The sequence below is a fragment of the Halichoeres trimaculatus genome, unplaced genomic scaffold (assembly GCF_033239565.1).
Source record: "Halichoeres trimaculatus isolate MK-OKI-2021-1 unplaced genomic scaffold, fHalTri1.1 fHalTri1_scaffold_9, whole genome shotgun sequence".
NCBI classification, from domain to species: Eukaryota; Metazoa; Chordata; class Actinopteri; order Labriformes; family Labridae; genus Halichoeres; species Halichoeres trimaculatus.
Window position 1 is genome coordinate 23,558,868 of NW_027437188.1, and position 21,823 is coordinate 23,580,690.

Sequence of the window (21,823 nt, forward strand, 5' to 3'; positions counted from 1 at the left end):
ACCACCTTCGACAGTTAGCAGACACTCCACTTCCCTGGAAAAGGGGTAACTGTGGCAGAAGATGCAGTGGGGGGTGGGGGGATTTGTGCCATGGGGGTTTACAATCTGTCTCTCCCCACATGACGAAAGGAAACACCGTGTTTCATTGTTTATGCCAGGGCTTGGAGACTCAGAGGTAAATGGTTCCTACGTGATCTGTCTAATCCGAGAGAGAAAGTCTGACAAAGAGGAGAAGCGTGGGAGCTTTGGAGCACTTTGATTTCACTGACCTTCCCTTTTTTGTGCAGTCTGGCTCTGCTGCAAGTCCATGCAGGTATTAAACACACTCACACAGATAGACAGACAGACAAGACAAATCAAACAGATTAAGAGAAACAAATTAGTTGTGTTTTTGCATGCTTGAGCTTTTTGACAACCTATCACTGTCTCTCAAACTCATGCAGTAGAATTTTTTTTTTTTTTTTAGATTTCCCCTTTCCCTTCTTTTCTCCCCTGTAAGAATGAAGCAGCAGAATGAAAACCTGCATCCAGTTTTGATGTACCATGGCAAACATTAAATCTGCATATATTTATTCAAAGAGAATGAACTGCTGCTTATCAGAGCAGTGCAGACTCCTAAAATAAGCAACAGTTTGAAAAATAGTCTGTTAAAATTCAGGTCTCATTCAGTTTCAAGCATAATTTTTCTCATGTTTTTACACTATTTAGCTAAGGGAAGAAATCCTGGAAACACAGGGAAATAACCAAAGTCAGGTTAGCAGAAGACATAAATTACCAAAGTAGATGGATCATAAAAAGCCTTGAGCTAAATCAGATCATTGTACCAAAAGTTGGTCCTGTAGGTCAATGTTGAACCAATGAGTCTGTCTGAACACAGTGCTGGTTGTCTGCAACAGATAGTTAGGATTATTTATTTATTCATTTTTACTCTCTGGCCTGTGAACCTGAGCACACCTGCTGCATTAAAGACTGTAAAAGAGCTGGCTTAGTCCAAGTTCTTTGACCCATTGGTTTCTGAAGAGGTGTCATGAAGCCTAAGGATGGTTTCCTCCAAATTGGAAATGCTGATTTCAAGTAACCTTTGGCAATCTAGAAGAAGGTGAGGAGGTGAAGTAAAGTGAAATGTCCAGTGAAGTCAGTCATGGCCCCATTATGCAAATGAGTTCATTATGGCCCAAATACATGAAAAAAGAACATGTCAAAAAAAACAAAAAACAAAACTGTTTGTTGACTTAAAAATGTGGCAAAAGGTTTTGTGTTGGGTTTTAAGTGATTTCACTGTTTCAATTTCTTACTCAGTTCTTGGCTGTGTTGAATTCCTAATTTTGCAAAACTTCCAATAACAATAGTTCTTAATTAATTTTCAACTTTAACAAAGGTGCTAGATCCACTAAAGAGGATCTACACATTTCTTCTCTGCTGTGCAATCCAGGCAAGGGCAGCCCGAGTTTTAAGTTGATGTAAAGCAACCTAAATCACAAGCAGATAGCAGCAACACTATTAGAATTTATATTTGTGCAATTAATGTGTACCGCTGAGCGCCAAATCACACCGCTACATCATTGCATCAGATCTGTTAGGTTTCAGTTCTAGTCCATGTGTTAACTCACAGTGACTCCACTCTGTGTTGTTCTGACTTTGTGTCAGATCGGGTAGGTTGGATCACTTCTGATCAGATTTGAGCATTTGGCGGATGCTTGAGCAGCTACTTGAAAATTTTCACAGTGGTTAGAAGTCAAGCACTGAAACCAGAAACAACATCAAAACATCCGGTTGACTTTCAAAATAAAATAATTAGTGGTGACGCCAGATGCCAAAACAAATGAGGAGAGGCAAATCAAGCCCAGGAAACCCTTGCTGACATGATTCAGGCTGTCCCTTCATAGCCGGTTCATAGTCAACGAACAAAGAAGGAGCTAAACCACAAAGGATCAGGGAATTTGGGTGTGATAAGAAAGAATAAGGACAAAAAAAATATCAGAATAAATATTCCTGCACAGTCCAATTCACGATTGTCTCATATTACCATTAATAAAAATGTCCCATTTAATGAAAACTTTAAGATATATGAAAGCAGTTTAACTTGACTGTCAATGAAGTTGTTCATTTTAACGTTAATTAATTCTGCATGGAATCAGTTGCCAGAGAGGTGTTACCACCTGTGGTAAGGCTAAGGCTAAGATAAACCTTGTTAAAACCATAAAACCATATTTGAATTATGATTTAATTATACACTTGTTGATTAATTTATGGCGGTAAAAATATTTTAATTTGGAGCCTATGGAGGATCTTTGACCTTTGGAGTCTCTTGTGGACACTTGGGGAACTTCAGTTTTTGCTCAATTTGTCAGTTGTTGAGGTTGGAGAGTATGCAGCATGTGCATATTTGTCTTAACTTTGACTGGATGGAGATTTAGGACAAGTTAGGTGAAACAACAAATGTGTCCTTGCTATGCTGATCATTTTTTCAGCATCTGTGGTTGCAGAATTTTTGCCTTAATTCTTTTCAATTACCCCCTTTCCCCCTAGATGCATAAGTGCCCCTATCAAACCCCGTATGAGGACTTAGAAATTGAGAACAGGTTCATGCAAGGATGCCAGAGTAAAAATTTACAAAGGCCTGAAGTTGGCGTTGGAAAAAGAATCAACGCCCCCAAAAAAAGAACGGCTTTGTGAACCAACTATACACAGACAAGCTTCCATATGAGTAGTTGGATGTGTGGGAAGAAGATATGAGCCGACTTCTACATTAAAGCTCCAGAAAGACTTGGTGACTCAGGTAGGCTGGGGGCAAGTTTGCTTTAGAGAAAGACAGAAAGTTTGAAGATGTAGACAAGTATAGGCAGGCAGGTAGAGAGCAAATCGGCATGGAGAGGAGAAGAGGAGGAGGAGTGTGAGGGGAGCAGAGAGACTGACAGATGAACACTACACAAGCCTGTTGGGTATCGCTGTTATACAACAGCAGCCATGAAGGTGCAAAGTAATTATGATGCACAACACAAGTACATTATACTGAGGTTGTGCTAATTGTGTGTGTGTGTGTGTGTGTGTGTGTGTGTGTGTGTGTGTGTGTGTGTGTGTGTGTGTGTGTGTGTGTGTGTGTGTGTGTGTGTGTGTGTGTTGGTGTCTCTGCTGCCTTTGCATGTGGGATTTATCTTTGCCCAGCAGGCAGTGTTGTACCATATGGTCCACAGAGTAGATATTGCTAAAACAACACACACACACACACACACACACACACACACACACACACACACACACGCACCCACACACACACACACACACACAGACAAGGACACGTAAGCTGAGACATGAACACAGACGTGCACATGGGGGAAAAAAATGTGACGAAGAAGAGAAGGAGAGACACTACGAGTCACTGGTGAGCAAAGAAGCCATCTGTCCATCTTGATTTTCTGGAAATCAACAAATTACATTAAAATAAAATTAAAACAAGCGAACACTAAACTGGGAAAGAAAATGAATTAAAGCTGAGGCATTTCATACATGTAAAATGCTCAGTAAATCCACAAGCATTAAGTTGTGGGAAAGAAGTTGGTGCTCTGTGGACGATAAGTTCAAATATGGCCCCTGAGCTCCCACCAAACAGCAGGCCCTCGGAGGGGGGCTGACTGGCTGGGCTCTACTAAGCCCTCCAGCCCCCTTCCCAGAGCCCATATGGCCCGGGGGTCTTACACACCCTGAGATGACCCCAGAAAACAAGCCTAGGGCTGGATCTGTAGACAGCAAGGGAAGAAACAGGAATAAGGAGGGGCGATGGACGGCTAATTATGAGCCAACAGAGACTCAGGTTCATGTGTGACACACTCCAGGAAAAGCGTAATGTGTCGGAATGTGTTTGGACAGTCATTCTCCTGGTTTTCAGGCTACAGGGGGTTTGTGTTTGAGGAAATGAACTGTACGGGGTGACATGCCATGCTGGATGTTATTTGTGCGTGTCAGGGTAAATAAATAAAGAGCAGTAATGACTCTCCGTCATATGATCTGCCTGCACGGTGACGCTAATGGTATTAGCTCAAATGAAAAGCCTGCAGTGTGGCCTCCTCTTGTCCCTCACATCCCAGAGTTATCCCCCCTCCCTCTTTCCTTTTCCTTTTTTCCATTTCCAGCTCTTTTCCCCCAATATTTCCCTCTCTTTCTTTCCTTTGTTTTTGTCCCTTTTATTGATTTGTTTGGGATTGTTTCAGACAGACAGTTGTTGTAGTAATTAGGTTCTCTGTTTCTTAATTGGACGACATCTCATTACGGCTGCCAGCTCACACTCTCAGTAATACACATCCCAGATATCAATCAGTATCATAATCACTGGAGTCAACAGTTTCAAATTGAAAGAGGATCAAAGGAAGTAATTAAGATAATGAAGATGAGATGAGCCTGTTTAAGTAATTATCTTGAGAATTGATGATGTTTTTGATATGTGAGTCTGAAAGCTCTGAGGAACTGCTTAGGTTATTTTTAAGGTTTTTTACTTTTGCCTTTTTTAGTCTGGCATCTTAATAGAGTACTGGTACCCAAACTTTTTAGCCTGTTTGACCTCTAAAATGACAGTGAAAGAGACCAGCAACCCCTGGTTTGGAAATACACTAGTAGGCCAATCCAAAATAAATATGTAAATAAATAAACAGTTTCCTAACTGAACCTGCTACTACAAAAGTTAGCCTGGCAAAGTCATCTCGAGGGTCTTACGTCAATAAAGAAAAGTGAAAACATCAAATATTCTCTGTTCCCATGGTTTTATATAAAATTTAACCCCAGTTTTGTTTATGTATTTACAGTAATAGATAAATTGTGCAATTGTAGTTTCTGAATTCGGAAGACATTTCGCAACCCCATCACTGTTTTGGGACCCCCAACTTTGGGAACCTCTGCACTACAAGATTTTGAGCCAGATTTGGGGCCTGGCTTGATCTGGGGCTCATTATAATCAGTTATTTGTCTAAACAATTTTGAGGTATGAGGTGCCAATCCATCTGTTTTACTGCTCCCAACTTGCATTGAAGCCTCAACGCTCCTGCTCTGGTCTGGAATGAGAAATATTAAAATTGTTGAATAATTACCTTTTTTTAAGGTAAGACTGTCTCCAAAGGAATACTTGTTTTTAGCAATGAGAGGAGGAGAGTGGGAAGCATCATCAATCAGATGTTAAAGCTCATGAGCATGGCATTAAATGTAAATGAAACTGTACCCAGAGCCTAATGGAAGACTGAAAAATAAAACAAACTGCCTTTATATATCCATATTCTTTTCCATGTTTTGTTGCTACGAGATGACTGGCTGAGGATGTTGATAACCCTCCTTGTTTCTTTAAAGAAATAAAGTCACATTACACATGCAAAGTTCTGTTAGAGCTAATGTGGAAATTTCAACCCAAACTTTAAGTGTGTGGTGTAGCGGTTTAGTGGAATGGCATAATATGCGAGGTTAAAGGATTGTCTCTCTGTGTGTGGTCTTCAAAGGTCTCGAAATCAGATAAGATCCAAAAATGATCTAGTGTGTGCCTGATATTAGATAAGAGAGCTGAAGAGGGGAGAAAAGTCTCTTTGTCAGGGTTCAAACATGTGACAGCTGCAATTTGGACTAGCACCACATGGGGCACACCATAGAAGTTACTAAATTATGCTTGCTTTAGCTAGCAGCTAGATAGCTTAGCTTAAAAAAAAAAAAAAAAGGAAAATCAGAAAGAAGCAGTGTACTTAGCTTTTCTAAAGGAAAGAAAAGGTTTCTACCAGCACCTGAAGGGCTCATAATGACTGCATTATCCAAAACTATGTGATAAAAACCTTGTGTAGAAGAATAATTTTCTAATAGGAGGTTAGTTCTGGACCTCTTCTTAGCAGGGCACAAATTCTTTCTGGTTTTCATTCCGTTCTAGTTTTTATTACTTCGTACAGGGCCTAACACTGGGAATACAGCAGATGTGCCTACTGTCCAACTCAGCTTTGTTGCATGTTGACTGCGTGCTCACTCATCCATCAACTCACACAAGCTGTGTGTTCAGTTTGGCAGGTTACCGGACTGCAACAAAGTTGGAGTTGGAAAGGAGTTCCCTCAATTTCCCCCAATAATGAACCTCTTCAAAACCTGTTGAGTCCTGGCCTGACTGTGCTCATTATGTCGTTTTGTTGTTTTAATCAAGCTATATATATATTTTGTTTTATTTTGAAAATCAATGGCCAGTTTCAGGCGGTTTCTTCCTGTCCTGCTTGATATGCCTTATGGTAAATTGACGTGTCACAGCTCTGACATCCAGCCAAAATAGGTCCATTGCTTACCTGCTGCAACCTTCTTGAGCAATAAGGACACAGCTGGACCACAACGGTCAATGTGTGAGTTGACACACTTGAATAAAAAATGATCCAGTGCAGAGACAGAGCGGAGCCGGACCAGAGAACCATCAGGAGTATTTTGGCCATTACTGGCTATTTCAAGTTTGTGTGGTCATCTTAGATATGCAAAGCTAAGCTAATCAGAAGCTAGAAGTAGTTAATAAATATCAACATTTAGACACAAGACTGTGATTAAACCCATCATACGATAGCAAATAGCTAGATAGTGACGTGTTGGGCAGATGGAAGATAAGCATTCATATGAGAAGTGAGGGTAGGCTGAGCCGTCTGGCCTCAGGGAGTAAGGAAGAGAAGAGTGAAGGGAAAAGGAAAAGAGAAGCACAAGGACCAACATTGAGTCACACAGTGGGACAGGAAGTCTTAGATGGAGACACCCTTCCTTCCTGTCAGCGCTGTGATCACTAACAGCGGACACCATCTAGTCACATCACATGAAATATGCGACAAGTATTACTGTGGACAATACCAGATATTGTAAAATTTATAAGGTGTTATTCTTACGGCTATGTGTTGCCCATAGTAACTTGTTTCAGGGAAAGTGTGCCATCGATTCAGAGAGTCTGTCTCCACATGAAGCCAGTCAGGGTGCAATCTTCTCTGGGAGCAGTTGGTTTTTACCACCTCCTGCTTTTGATTTCAGTGCCTGTGATGATAAAAAATTGATCTCCAGGGGGGTGTATATCTATCCATCCTCGTGGAGTTTTCTTTTGGTAAAAGCCTGCAGGCAGACAGAAGAGTAAGGACACTGAAATCTCAGCAGCCAGACAGACAGTGAATTTGAGCACACCCATTGATCAGAAAATTACTTTGTAACCAAGCACAGGGTGCCAAAGGCAGAGAGAAGCAGTGAGCTCTAGATTTATGTGCAGCTCCCATCTGTTAACATGCTTTTCAGTTATTTTATTGTGCCTGTAGCCCAGCGAGATATTTGCATAAGAGCAAACTGCAAATATAATTTTGACACCTTGAAAAAAGGAACAAGGCTGGATGTAATTTTCACAGGCAGGCATTGGCTATGTAAAATCACACCATGAAGAGTGTGATTTGTCCTGATGAAGGAAATGGCAAGTAACTACAGTGATTCCAGTTTGGATATCTTGCATACACTGCTAATGCTCATTTAATGGAACAAATCTTACTTGAGTCTGTGGATTTCCGCTGGCGATGGCAATGGTGACACATTTATGCATGTCACAGAAAGCTATGTATTTACCCAAGTGGGGGAACTTCCATAATAGTTAATATATTCTGCCATAAAATTACCTTTTTTACTATTAAGTGAGTTGTTAGAAGGCAGTATTATTTACCTTGAAGACACTGAGGCATTTTGAACCACCACAGGCACTCTCGAGCTGTGACTTAATATTTTTCTGCAAGCTTATACTCTGCAAGTGTGCACATAAAGACCCACATGTTTGTGCATGAACATGCTGTTGACAGTTTTCTCCTATTTTAGCAGCATAAATGTGCCAAGACTAGCAGGAATGCAGAAGCACAAACCTACATGTGCCATGTTTGAAAACAAACATGGTTTAAACCTCTAGTGTAAACACAATGTTAAAATGTGGAAGAAGACTAAATATGTCTAAGAAAAGTAAAACTAAAATTAACATTATTAATAGCCCAGCAGTTTCTTCACAGACACTTTTCATCTCAACATTTCATGATTCGACAGTACAGGGTTTAATACTGCAGACAAAAAGTGCTAGCAGTGCAGAAGGACTCAGAGCCCTGTGATGTGGGTCAGTAGACTGGAGATTCCCAGTGTCACAGGAGACTTCCTCTTCCAAAAAGCTCCACACAGGATATGAGCAATTTCCTCTGAGGCTAATCTCTCTTAAAATTCCCAGAAACCCCTTCGATGTGGAGGTTCACATCTTGGGCATCAGTTATATCTTTAAGATAACACATAATGGGAGTTTGTCTATTGTCCTCTCACACGTGGGAACCAGGTATGACTGTACAAAGAACTGCAGAAACTCAGCACAGAAATAACTCAACAGTTTCAATGAAAGCGAAAGATACTTGTGTTTGACTCATGTTGTAATAACCGGTTGAAATGTGTTAACAGTGATTTGGTTATAGATATATGAATGTTTTGTTCTTACTACTGAACCGTCACACTCACTTCCTGTTGCAGTGTGTTGGCGTGTGAGACAGCTACACTGGTATTCTGGGTGGGGCTCCTATGTAATTTACAGGGTCAAATAAGTGAGCAGTCAGCTGTGCCATGGTCTGAATTTTCACAAACACTTCCTGTCAAGACCATGTTTGGAAAAGGTTTCCGAGAGGTAAATAACAGGTTGCTAAGACATCAGCTGTGTAATGGTCAAACGTGGTAGTAAAGACAATAAAGACCTTGTAAAACCAATGACAAGTGACATTTTTACAGGTCCCTGAGCGCTATCTGCACAAACATTAATTGACATTTTCAAAAACATTTGTCTTCGTGCCAAAACCATTTTATCAAATAGAAAAAAAGGTTTCATAAAATAAAAAAATATTTTTAGTATTCACTAAAACGTTTTTTAAATAGTTGAAATACAAAAATATTTTTTAGAATATTTTTTCATGGTCATGTTTTTTGATACTTCAATGGGAATGTGTTGCATTTTGATAAATATTTTGAGGTTTGGTAAAAATGCTTTTGGTCAATTTTTTTTTTCTTATTTGTGGTTTTAAATGTCTTTTGTGTGTTGTAAATCAACCACAATCATTATATATGTTTTTTGTTTGTAAAATGAAATTGAAGGATTGAAAAAAATCTATCAAGGGTCATTTGCATTCTGCGAAATATATATTTTTTTGTTTTGCGCCGTGTCAGTGTTCTAAAATTATTTTTATTCATTATTGTTTCCAAATATTTTTTGTTCATAAAATATTTTGTAATACAAAGATTATTATAAAGGATTTAACATAAATGTACTGAATTCTGTGATGCATTTTTGAGTTCAGTAGATAAAATGTTTGTTTTGTGTGAGGCCATGCTTCTGTAAAATGTTTCATGAAATCCTTTTGTGTTGTAATTTTTTTTTTTCATTAAATTTTTTTTTTTTAATTTTGGTGGGGGTCTTGTTAAATATTTTTGTTGTTTTTTTTTGTTTTTATCAACCACCAGGGCCATCATATATTTTGTACACAAAAGGGTTTTTATATTTCAAAATGTTACAAACTCTCTGATTTATCGAAGCATTTTTTTTCCAGCAAGATTTAATTTTAGTCTCATTTCTAAAATGAGACTAAAACCCTCAGAATGTGTAGTATAGCAGATGCATTATCCCAATTACATTTTACCTTTTTCTTTATTTTATCTTTGTTTTGTTTTGTTTTTTTTAGCATTTTTTACACCAAAGACAAACTCAATATTTCTCATGACACAAAAACTCTTCAGCTCTTCTTGTATAGATTTCCTCTCCCACATGGTTCTTTTTCTGCCCCCTGGGCCCTCTGCACGTTATAAAAGAAACATTGCATAACCCCACCTCAGAAGAAAAGTTTGATGATGAATCTGGACTCATAGCTGGAAGAAGATGGACATATGGAAACAGAAGAGGGGTAAATAACTTCATAAGCGGCTTTTGAAGTAACATGGCAGCTATTTTGAAAAACACACAAACTGAAGTGAGGAAGTACAAAACGACACATTCCTAGAAAGGCACAACAAACCAAATTAGACAGAGGGAGAGGCTGGAGACAGAATGTAGACTATCGATGGAAACAGTGGAGATGCGGAGAAAAAGATGATAGAATGAGAAAAAGACATGGCATTGCAAAGGGGGGGAGGAAGGTCACAGATGTCACGGCATGTTAGTCAGAATGCTGACGTTACCGTGGTGACAGGAGGGCAACACAAGAGTGGTGGGTGGCAAGTCACGTGACCACACGTCAGGCCCTGGAGGAGGATGTCACAAACCTTTCTCTGACCAAACATCTAGTGGATGGGGGGATGGAAAGGAAAGGAGGGTAGGAAGATGGAGCTGATTGCAAGTTGCCTGTGTGTGTATAAAGTCAAACTTTAAGAGGATGTTCAAAAGTTTGCTTTACAGCTCAGAGGGGTGAGGAAGCAGAGTAATGTAGAGTGTGGAGACGGATTTCTGTCACCACGAGGGTCAAGGGTTATGTCCTGCTTACATGAAACATCCTGTCATAATTAAGAGTCCATGGCAGGACATTAAGTCAGAGTGGAAGCTTAATCACTCAGCTCTCTGTTACTGATCCTAAGGGTTTTAGGTAAACATTAGCATCCCATATCTGAGCTGTTTGAATAACCACAACCATTAACAATGCTAATATTAGCATGCATGTAATTGATTTCTTTTTACTGTCTGCTTCTTCGAGAGCTTGTACTTAGTGGAAATGCTGTTAAGCGATAATGTCAGCATGGGATGTTTTGGCTAGATGTGATACAGTGACAGTCAATCACATTTCACCAGATGACCAGAGAGAGTCAGCTTTGGGAGCTTTTTTCAGCCTTGAATGCCACAATTAGTTATTTCATTATTACGTAGCTGGGGTAAATACTTGATTCTGATTGGTCAAAATCCATCACAAGGATTAAATCATGGAAGCAACATCAAGGGTTTCTTTAACATCATTTCAACAGAAAAGAATCAGGCACATTTCACCTCTACTTGTTAAAACTGTGGTAACAACCTTTTTTTTCTGTCACAGACTGGTTTGGAATTTTAACTAAATTCCACCAGGTATGTCTCAATTTTTTATTATAGCCAATGTTCAAACTTCCACTGGCTCTTTTCCACTGTATTCAGGCTCTGTTTTATATTCAGTATGTCAGAGCCCTCCAGAGCTAATACACAAGACTTCTGTTTTTGCCAGATGCCACCAACCAGCTCGAGCAGGACAGGAGGTAAGGCACCAAAACAACATTACAAGATCTAGTTGACTTCAGAATAAAACACTGAATGGTTGCACCAGATTATTCACTTGTCTGAATTTCACTTAACTCCAACAACAAATCATCATGAGGAAGGCAGCCAGGCATGAAGTCAATGGGTTGGAGGTTTTTAGAAGGCAAGAAGACCAATGTTCATGACAAGAGGCTACAGGTGTTACAGCCGGGAAACAATGACAGTCACAGTCATGAGAGCAGCCTAAGAAGCTCAGTTTTGCATAGTCATCTTGCTCATCCTGTTGTGAGTCAAATTCACATAACCACACGTTCACTATACATTATAGTATAGTAAACATAGCTTACACATTTTCAAATGTTTTATTTACCGATGTCTGTGAAACACTTTGGTTCTTCATCTTGTTCTGGACATGTCACCAAAATAAACTCCCACTTTTTTTCTGTTAAAAAACAGTCAGTGACACATTTCGTTATAGCTATTATACCCCAAACTGCTTGTTTGATGAAGTTACTAACAACTCTGTAACATTTATCCACTACTGCCATGCTCCTCTGTGAGACCAACATGTAGAACATTTAGGTACTGTGCATCTAACAAATTGTAACTCAGCCCTCTGAAGTCCTTGTGGTTGAAGTGGCAGTGGTTTGGGGGTGTGGGTATTATTATTTCACAAAAAAAAAAAAAAAAAAAAAAAAAAAAAAAACTCCCAGCACATTATCACAACCAATAGTTGAAAACTTCTAACTCTGCTCTTCTGTGGTTTTTAACCTAAACCCAGTGAAATCACAAAAATAGCACAGACAGGTCCATGTGTGACGTTTCTACTTCTGTAAATGTGACCTGACGCACCACTTCTCATCATGTGATGTTGCCCTTTGATCAAACTGCGACACAAACAAAGTAAAGGGAAATATTCACTTCCACTAAGTTCTCTGCTGGAGAAAGCAGCATGTCAGTCAAACCACACCCAAACCTCAGGGGCCATGTGAGAGGCTTGCTGCAGGGCAACAGCAGCGGAGTGACTGACATGCTCTCCCAGGCCAAAGGTTGCGTCACGGTATCAGAGATGTTATTGAAGTTTGAGAGCTTATCAACTCAAGATACCAATTATAAATTCAATCATAGCCAAAGGAAGATCAAATTGCAGTCTTTCTTTCCTCAACACTCTCAAGTGTCCTGATTTTTCCCCTTCATAATTAAAACACTGATTGTAACCGAGCTCAATTACCAATCAAGTCCTTGAGCGTCACTCGTCCTCACTGACACCAGTGAACAAAAGCTATTAATCCACACAGGGGACGCGGAGAGTAACTAGTCCTGTCTGACTGGCTCATTTGGCCTACTTTTCTCTTCAGATCGAGCTCTTGAGCAAACTGAGACGACTGTGCTATGATTATCCAAAGATGGAATAAAGAGTAGTTTGACTGCGTGCCCAGTGGGATCCATCTTGTGACACAGTGGGGCGGTGTCTGGAGGCCTGTTTAGACAAACCCCACAGTCTCCCACTTTCTTTTTATCCCTTATCTCTTCTGCTCTCTATCTCTTCTTTATACCTTTTTTGTTTGTTCTTGCTGATATTCATCACAATTCGGCTTTTATCAGAAACATGTTCAGGAATACCAAAACAAGAAAGGCCGGAAACAGAACAAGAGAAGTGAGTCAAAGTCGCACATGAAGGGCAGATGCAAGGCCATGGGGTGAGGAATGAAGAACAAAGAAAAAATCAAATACCACTTCTTGTCCTGTTACAACTTTCTCTATGGTTTGATTTCTCCCTCAGTTCAGGGTAAAGACATGTCCAGACATTACAGATGGAGGAATGAAAGGAATGGGAGGAATTCCGGGGCATTCCCATCTCGGCACAGTTAGCTGAGTGAGGAGGCCACTCCCTGATTTACACAGAGCTGAGTGGAGAAACCAATGGATGACCAGAGCTGGCTAATCGGTAAAGTAGAGGTACATAAAGTATCTACAGATAGACACTACTTCTCCAAATCAGTTTAATAGATAAATATAAGATTTGTCACAATCTGTTAGCACTAAGACAACAGATATCATAGGTCAAAGTGCAGTGTGGTCGGAGAATAAGATAAGATAGCATGGCCAGATATTTTTTTCATCACTCTGCTTCCCTGTAGGAAGTTGTTGCAACACAAGAGATGAACGATGCCTCTGCTGCTTGTGTCTGGACAAAGTCTTTCAACAGGAATGCTGCGAGAATCTAAACTAGTGTGCTTTTCCATGTAGGTTAACTGCTGTGTGTGTGAGGGAAAGAGCAGAAAAACAAAGCTCTCTAAGGCTTCTTTGAGAAGACAAACAAGCAGTGAATGGTGACTCCTGTGTTGTTATGGTAATGTGATACACTGACAGAAAATCAAGCTGTACAATGGTTTGAAAGAGTAATGCTGCTACAGGTGAGAGCAAGCAGAGTTAAAACCATTTCAGAGTGACGGATACAGTACATAACGGGCACATCTGTGAAGAAAAAAGAGGGCAAAAACCACACTCTCCAACACAACAGAGCCTCCAAAATAGCTCGATGACGCTGTGAGAAGAAGAGAGGTCTGTAATTCAGCTAGGAGTCTATATAGTGATTAAGTCCCATGTAAAAAATGCAAACACACACCACCCACACGCACTGGCTCTGTTGCAACACTTCCTGTCAGAGCAACTGCTTCCAGCAGCAAAAAGGAAAAAAGATCTTGAATGCTTAAAACACCCTTTTCTTGATCAGTCAGAAATCAATATTTAGCTAACTGCATCTAAGGAGTAAATCATTTATCTAAGACTACAAACGCAGCGCTGAAGTAGAATCACACTTTCTGTCATAACCGGCAAAGAAAATATGTGTTTGTGGCAACTTGAGAAAAAGCTGATCAAACATACCGACACCCTCCTCTCTTACAGTCACCATTCCAGCAGTGACTCAACTCCCATAGGTCACGAGGCCACCCTGAGCAGCCATACCACATCCCAACCCCCCCTTTAACCATGGCAACCACATCACATGACCATCTCCCATGACCAGCAAACCACCGACAAGCCAAGGCTATCTGTAAACCTGAACGCAACTGATTTCTCCCTCTGGCTGCAACTGGAACCAATAGATTTAAAAATAACCCAATTAAATTCCTCACAACACTGCAGTTCAAGTATGCAAAAATGTGGCTGCAACAAAGTGGGTCTCAGTAACCAAATGGCTTAAACCAATTAAAGTCAGGACCACACAGAGAACACTGACGCTGCATAAAAATGCTTAAGAGCAGGAAGTGAGATTTTTACCTTCTCACTCCTTAGAAAGAGATGAATAAAAAGAAACAGGAACACCACAGGCCTCTTTCTTTCCAAAGGGCAAATTCTTCTGCTATCAGATGTTTATACCACAGCAAGTGACTGAAGCTGCACACCAGTCAAAGACAGGAGGTGTACATTTACAGTATCTGGGGCATAGCCGTAATAACTGCTCTCTAACCTCCTCATCCACTGCACAGCTTTAACTCCAATATTTGATGGCAAGGAGTTTGACTTTTTTATTTTTATCAAGGCTTTGGAGCAAGCATGCTATTAGCCCCCACTACACATAGATAGCATAGCTAAACTAGCCACAGCTTGTTGTGGATGTGGGGAAGATCTGAGACTTGCTTTTAACAGTCACAAAAATGTACTACAGCACAGAACACTCAACACTTTCTGCTTCAAAGAGCAAGAAAATTGTGTGTATGAGGGCATTCTCACACACAAAGACAGTCTTCCTGAGAGGTTATAAACACAAGGTACAGGCATGACTTTTCCTAATTAAGAACAAGTCCAAAAGTGCCGTCGTAAGGTCAGATATGCTGTGTAAATATTTTCTAGTTCCAGTCTAAATCAATCATTTCAACTAAAAACTGTCTTATAATGAAATAAATATCCTGTCAATAACCAGGGTAGCATTTAAGATGAGCTAAGGAAGAGGGAAAACTGGAATGTAGTCGGACAACTCAGAACTTGACATTCTTTTTGGAAATCATGGACGACACATCCTCCATCCTACAGTGGATATGGACCACTCGGCTCCTTCACGAAGCTAAGTTGAAACGCCTCTCCCAGCATGTGTAGCTTACATCATTTTTAGTGGCACCATTAACGGTTCTGGAGCATCATGTGCAGCCATCCAGACTATGCCTTTTTCAGGGAAGACCTAAAATATTTCACCAAGACAATGTTAAATCCATGCAGCAACCTCTAGTCAACCTCTGCTCATGGCTGGCTCTGGAGGTACCAAAAACCACATACACATCAATTCCAAATTGCCTGTTTTTGCAGTAAAAATAAACATGTTCACAGCCTCTTACGAAAAAATAACTTCAGTGTAAATAGCTTATTTCTCTAATGGCTCACTCAGTACTGGTGGTGAACTTTCAAGAAGAATTTGCCTATTCAGAGGCACAGCTCACCTGACTGGCAGACAAGTACCCTGTAGCTGTTGGTGAGGAGGCTCAAAGCATGCCTTTTTACTTCACACTACCTCAACAGAAGCTCGGTTGGGTTCAAAGCATTTCCAATATTTCTCGTGGCAACAACTGGCTTCAAAACTCTGTAATGGGGGACTTCACAGAGACTACATTCATATAGGGGATGGCCAAACCACATTCTGCATGTGTTACAACAGCATAGCTCTATAGAAGAGTCCAGATTTGAAACTAGCCTCCCTCCAGTCCCCAACACAAAAACAAACATCTACTTTGCCAAACAACTTGCCTCTGCCCCAACTACTTTAAAACCTGCTGCTGACATCTAATATAAAACGTAAATACAATTTCTCAGTGTTGTTTACACACTTTTTCTAATAAAATATAGGCTTTAGGTGATTTGCAAACCAGCAACTCTGCATTTATCAAGGTTTTACTCAAATTTCCAACACCTTTGGAGATTGATTTCTTAATCTCTTCTTGGATTTTTTCAAAATAATATATTATGATACATGACGTCACCCATATCTCATCTTTTTTTGTAACAACCGAGCAATATTTTGCCTCCTGCCCCCAATTTCCCTATTTCCAGTCATGGGGTGTGGACATGGCCAAATTATACATATTATAGCATAGCAAGCTCTGCCTAACAGGCACAAATAGCCGGGTCTACACAGTCAGGACAGTGACAGGCAGACACATACGCCCGGCCTCATAACACATACAGCACATTCCACAATACAATGCATAAGCAACAGCTTGAAGACCAGCACACATCTACTCCCAGAAAGACTATGAGAAGCCTGTCTTGTGTTTGTTTACCTTCTCCCCCTGAAGCCATACAGCAGCCGACCAGCCAGCCAGCCAGCCAGGGCTCCGTAATCCCTGTAGGTAAACAGAAGCGGAGCAGGGGCCTACTCAGTCATATAGGCCTCTCCACATCACACCACTACACCCACACAGGCTGAAGCTCTGGGCTCAAACACTCCTACACCCACACAGCTTAAAGAGACGTTTTTCTCTGGAGCTGCAGAGCCTTGCCTGGTCTATTAATGCATGTGAGGATGATGCACTGATAGATGTGCTTTCATCTAGATCACATGCTGTTTGGTGAGTACAACCGAGGTTCAGCAAAGAGGCAGGAACAGCAAATCTCATCGGGCGCTTTACAATTATCTCAACAAGAATCCCTGCTGTTTAGGGACATAGAATGCACTGAAAATGCATGACGCTAGATAAAAAGTGTCATGTAAAGGTCGGAAACAGCTGACAAAAAGGGAGTTATTCATCTTTTTCAAAACAAGACGCAGAATGTATCAACACTAGTCTGTGATCTTTCAGCATTTTGATTTTACACCACAGTGAATTCAGTGTTTCCCACACATACAGCGGTGTGTTTTAGAGGACAAACACAGCCAGGCTATAGCAGAAAAATAAACCTAGGTTTTCTGTAAGGACAACATAAACATTCAACTTGTGAGCTTTCCTAAACTATCAAACAGCTTGCGCAAGCTTGAATTTCGGTAGAAGTCACCGTAATATATGCAAACAACTGCACATTTACTTTCTGAACCACTGTATTACTTTGAGTATTTGAGAAAATCTAGCTGTTTATTTATCCTAGCATACTAAGCTGGTGTTAAAGCAATGATAAGCTGTTGTCCAAACAGTTTAGGACAACTTTATTTAGCAAAGGATACTGACTATTAGCCATCCTGCTAATATGCTGACAGAAAGAAAGAAGTAAACAAAGAGGAAACACAGCCTGCTTTTGTTTTTTAAAAAATTCCATTTGTATTAAAAGTCTTGTTTTTTTAAACAGACAGCCCACTGTTAAAAGGCTGATCTGAAATTCAACTTACAATCAGGTTAGATTTGTCAACGGTACATCATCACATTTCCTGTTAAAACAACAAAATGAACAGAAACGGAACTTGATTTAAAGTAGACTGGAAGGTAAGAGTTTGGTGTTGTCGTCACGTCTTTAAGGGAATTCCAGTACCTGTGCATTTCAAGATAAAAGTCTGGCCTTAAACTAAGCAGACATTGCAAAAATGAACACCTTAGACTTCAAAAAAGGCCAACGTAAAACATACAGATAAACCGCCATTCCTTGAACAAAAATTCTATCAGAGTTTCCGTGGTTTTTTGCCTCCACCCCACAATGCAGAAGTACAGTTTACTTAATTTTGGATTGCCGTGATGAAGGTGTCTTTTGGTGATATTGGCACTGAATCTGAACAGCTGATTTGTTTTCGGAAAGGCACTCAACACAAGGGCAATATGGTCACCATCCCCATGTCACTTAAGTTGCGGTCCTCTCACACACTGAAGAGGTGGTGCAGGAAAAAAGTGGCACTCATCACATTTACTCCACCAGCAGAAAAGCAGTGACTTTGGACAGAAAAAGTAGGTTTTGGAGTGTTGTGGAGGAATCCTCCAAAATGGGTTTAGGCAGAGACATCACCTCAATCTTTACCCGCCCAATACTGTGCAGTTATTAACAAAATATACTCTCTCTTATCTTCTTCTTATACAGAAATATCCATTTATGAGTGTCTCTTAAGTGTTGCCCTCCATATCATTTTCACTGGAGTTTGGTTCCATTTGTGAGTACAGTTGGAACAGGTGAGAAGGGTACTGCCGAAACTCTCTGTCACCACGTTGGCATTAATGACAGACACTGATCGAGCAGTAAAGATACTCCAACCCAGCAGAATTCCTGAAGAGTGGACCCCTCCCTCTGTCTCTGAAGCTCCCCTCCTCCTCTTCCTCCTCTCGTCCCCCTGCAGCATTCCTCCCTGTATTTTTCTCCAAGGCCCGGGTGAGACACGAAGAAGAGCTCAACAGTACACACTTGCTGCAACACACTGCCACAAACAGAAGATAAAAAGAGGCATGAATGAGCTACAACTTCAGACATGAGATAGAGGAAAAGAAAAAGCTTTCAATGCTAATTTTGGACTCAGCTCAAGAAAAAACAACAACTTGCTGATCCTTGTAAGTAGGCCATGCAAGAACATTGGAATCTCCCGACTCCTGTTAACCTCATTCTGGAAAATACCTCTCGAGCTGTTAGCTTGAATAACTCAAGACTGTGTGTGTAAAGTGCAAAAGCCCTAACTTTGTAAAGTCACTGAAGTCAGTCATACCTTGCCTCTCCAGTTCTGCAAATGAGTCAGATACTTCCACAATCTGCTTAGCAAAACAATGGACTTCAAGTTCCCTACTGTCAGGGGTGTGTTCAGACTTTTTTTAGACTGGGGTGGCCCAAAGTGGTGCCTGCAGAAAATGAACTACATTTATTCACTATTTCTGTATGAACTGAACATAATTATTTTAACTCTTGACTTGTAAATATCATACAAATGCTTTATTCATATGTTTGCTTGCACACTTTACACAAGATGGCAACATAGATCCTCAACCTGAAACCTAAAAAAAGGACAAATAAAAAAAACTTGTACTACTTTATAAAGATGCTGGCAAAGACTTGTTTTAAAAATATAATACAATACATTTAGAAACTTTACTATTGATTTGTCTCCTAGTCACCTGTCTCTAAAAAACATTCAAAGTATTTCCTGAAATTACAGTTTGATGTTTATTGTTTTTTAAAAAAAGACGTCAGGTCTCTAAAAAGGCAAAAAGCCAATCACAGGTAAGAATTTTGAGTATGGCTCCAGGGGTGGCCAAGCAAATCTCAAGAGGGCTGACGCCACCCCAGCACTCTAAACACACGTCCCTGCCCATTGTAGGTTAACTGTGAAAACTTGTGTTTTGAAGTGAAACTTACTAGTAACTTGTAAACAAAACTTACAGGCTTACTTTAAATGAGGTCATGTCGACATTACATCGAGTGTATGGAGCTAATTTAAACGTAATATGAACTCATACTAGCAAAAGACTTCAAAAACAAGTTCATTATAGTTTTAAGTGCCACTTGTTAAGCTACAACGAATGTCAGCTTTACGGTATTAGTGTACAGTGTCTTAACTCACCATTGCAAACTTAAAATCGAGCAAGGATTAAAACTTCATGGTTTTCCTGTTTCTTAAAGAATGACACAAGACGAGCAGCACTGGTCGTCGCCATTTGGTGTTGAGGCATAGTTCATCTGTCGGACTATTTCTGCAAACAGTTCGTCCACCGAGGTTTTATTTTTGGCCGAAGTTTCCATGAACGGGCAGTTCCACTCGTCCGCCAGTGCCTTCCCCTCCCCGGACGAGACTTCCCTTTCCCCCTCCAGGTCCACTTTGTTCCCCACCAGAATCATCGGCACTCTCTCGTACCTTTTCACACGAATGATCTGATCCCTCATGGGTTTGATATCCTGAAAGCTCTGCTGGTTGACCAGGCTGTACACCAGGATGAAGCCCTGCCCGTTTTTGATGTAGAGGTCTCGCATGGAGGCGAACTGCTCCGTCCCCGCCGTGTCCAGGATCTCCAGGACGGACGGAGAGGAGTCCACCTCGATCTCCTTCCTGTAAAAATCCTCTATCGTGGGGTCGTATTTCTCTATGAAGGAACCTGTCACAAACTGGACGGTTAACGCGGATTTACCAACCCCTCCGGACCCGAGAACCACTACTTTGTACTCTCTCATGGTTCCCAAAACAGCCGACACTCCTGCTTCCTCTCCGCTGTGAGCCCGCTAGCCGCCCTGCTGGGTTTCAAACCGCTCACCGTTGCGCCTCCGCCAGCAGTTTTGTACGGGCTCCGGTCGGTGGATACGGGGCGTGGCCGTTAATTATCGCCGTTCACAAGGTAAACACGTTTTTTTCCGACCCACGCTCAACATTTGTATTGTGGCATGCTGAGTCCTAACGACAGCTCAGCCGGTTCTTGAGCAAGCTTCCCCCGTTTTCGTTCAAGTAGCCACCGTGCGCCCGTTGCTCTCTTTCGGAGTTTCGAAGTGAGCGCCATTGAAGTCAACTACTTCCTGTAGTTGCTGTCAAAATAAGAGCACAACGTATTTGCATGCACACCAAAATCAATCACATAATAAGTTCATTGCTGTGTCGTAGTGCAAATTTTGGAGATTAAATTCTAAATATTTTGACTTTATGTGTCTTAGTCACATTTATGATTCCATTTTGTTTATTTTTTCTTCTTAAGAGAAATCATGGAGTTCCGTTACAGTTCTTGTTAACTCTTGCTCGCTTGATGACGTTAGCTCTGCGCTTCCTGCCCACACTCAGCACGCAGCCTGCGTCCAACGTCACTCAATAAATAGTCATTGGTGAGAAGTTAAAGGTGCAGTGCGGCTCTTATCGCACAGTCAGCGTGGTTGCCGCGTTTATTACCCACGCAGAGCTGCCACACCTTAGTTTCGACATTACTTATCCAGGAGCTTACTTCTTCTTGAGTCATCTTCTGACAGCTTACTGGAAATGAGATATTCACTGTCAGCTCGTTGCTAAAACGGATTTGGAAAGTGGTTTAGTTCACCACAAAGTCCAGATTTATTACACAATTTTTTTTCTGAGGACTTGTCACAGGTGATAGACTGGTTATACAATAAAACAATATATATTTATATCTTAATCTTAACATATTAGGAGACCTAGATTTTAATATATTTTTTTAATTATTATTTCTATTATGAATGTTTGCCTGTTTATGTCTAAAAAAAAATCTCAGTAAAACTGAATTATATAACAAGAACAATGTAGAGGAAGTGACTCATCATGGATCTGCTGTCTCACATGTCATGACACTCCTATGCTTATGTCTTCTTGATGCATCCCAGTATCAGTTTGATCTTACTGCCCTTGTTTACTGATCCACGCCTGTTAACCTCTTTTTGAAGTCCACCAGATCGTTTCCGTGCACACACTGAACAGAGAGGTTCATTGTTTTTTCGTGGTTCCTTCTAGAGCATGTTCTCAACATGAGTGATTGTAAAAGTAAGTCTGTGAGTCATTATTCTCTTGGGGTGGTGGCTGATATTTAATCCAAATGAAACGATTTGATGAGCTTCTCATGAAATAAATTGTTTAAGTCATCACATTTGTTTGTGTATGCATATGGGTGTGTATAAGCTCATCACTACATCCTTTTCTGATCTCTGAAATAACCCCAGTTTCCAATCAATGCCTGTCACTGCAACATAGTGATGATTAAACCAAAG

The 21,823-nt window shown here is 40.6% G+C and overlaps 1 protein-coding gene across 1 annotated transcript; it reads right to left on the bottom strand.

Annotated features, from left to right (window-relative positions):
* Nucleotides 1-17,481: 17,481 nt before the first annotated feature.
* LOC141798363 (ras-related protein Rap-2b) lies at nucleotides 17,482-20,606 on the bottom strand. Its single transcript, XM_074680263.1, has 2 exons — nucleotides 19,692-20,606; nucleotides 17,482-18,560 (listed from the first exon to the last, which is right to left on the bottom strand). The coding sequence occupies exon 1, from the start codon at nucleotides 20,294-20,296 to the stop codon at nucleotides 19,745-19,747; it is 552 nt and encodes a 183-aa protein (XP_074536364.1). The 5' UTR covers nucleotides 20,297-20,606; the 3' UTR covers nucleotides 17,482-18,560; nucleotides 19,692-19,744.
* Between the last annotated feature and the right edge of the window lie 1,217 nt (nucleotides 20,607-21,823).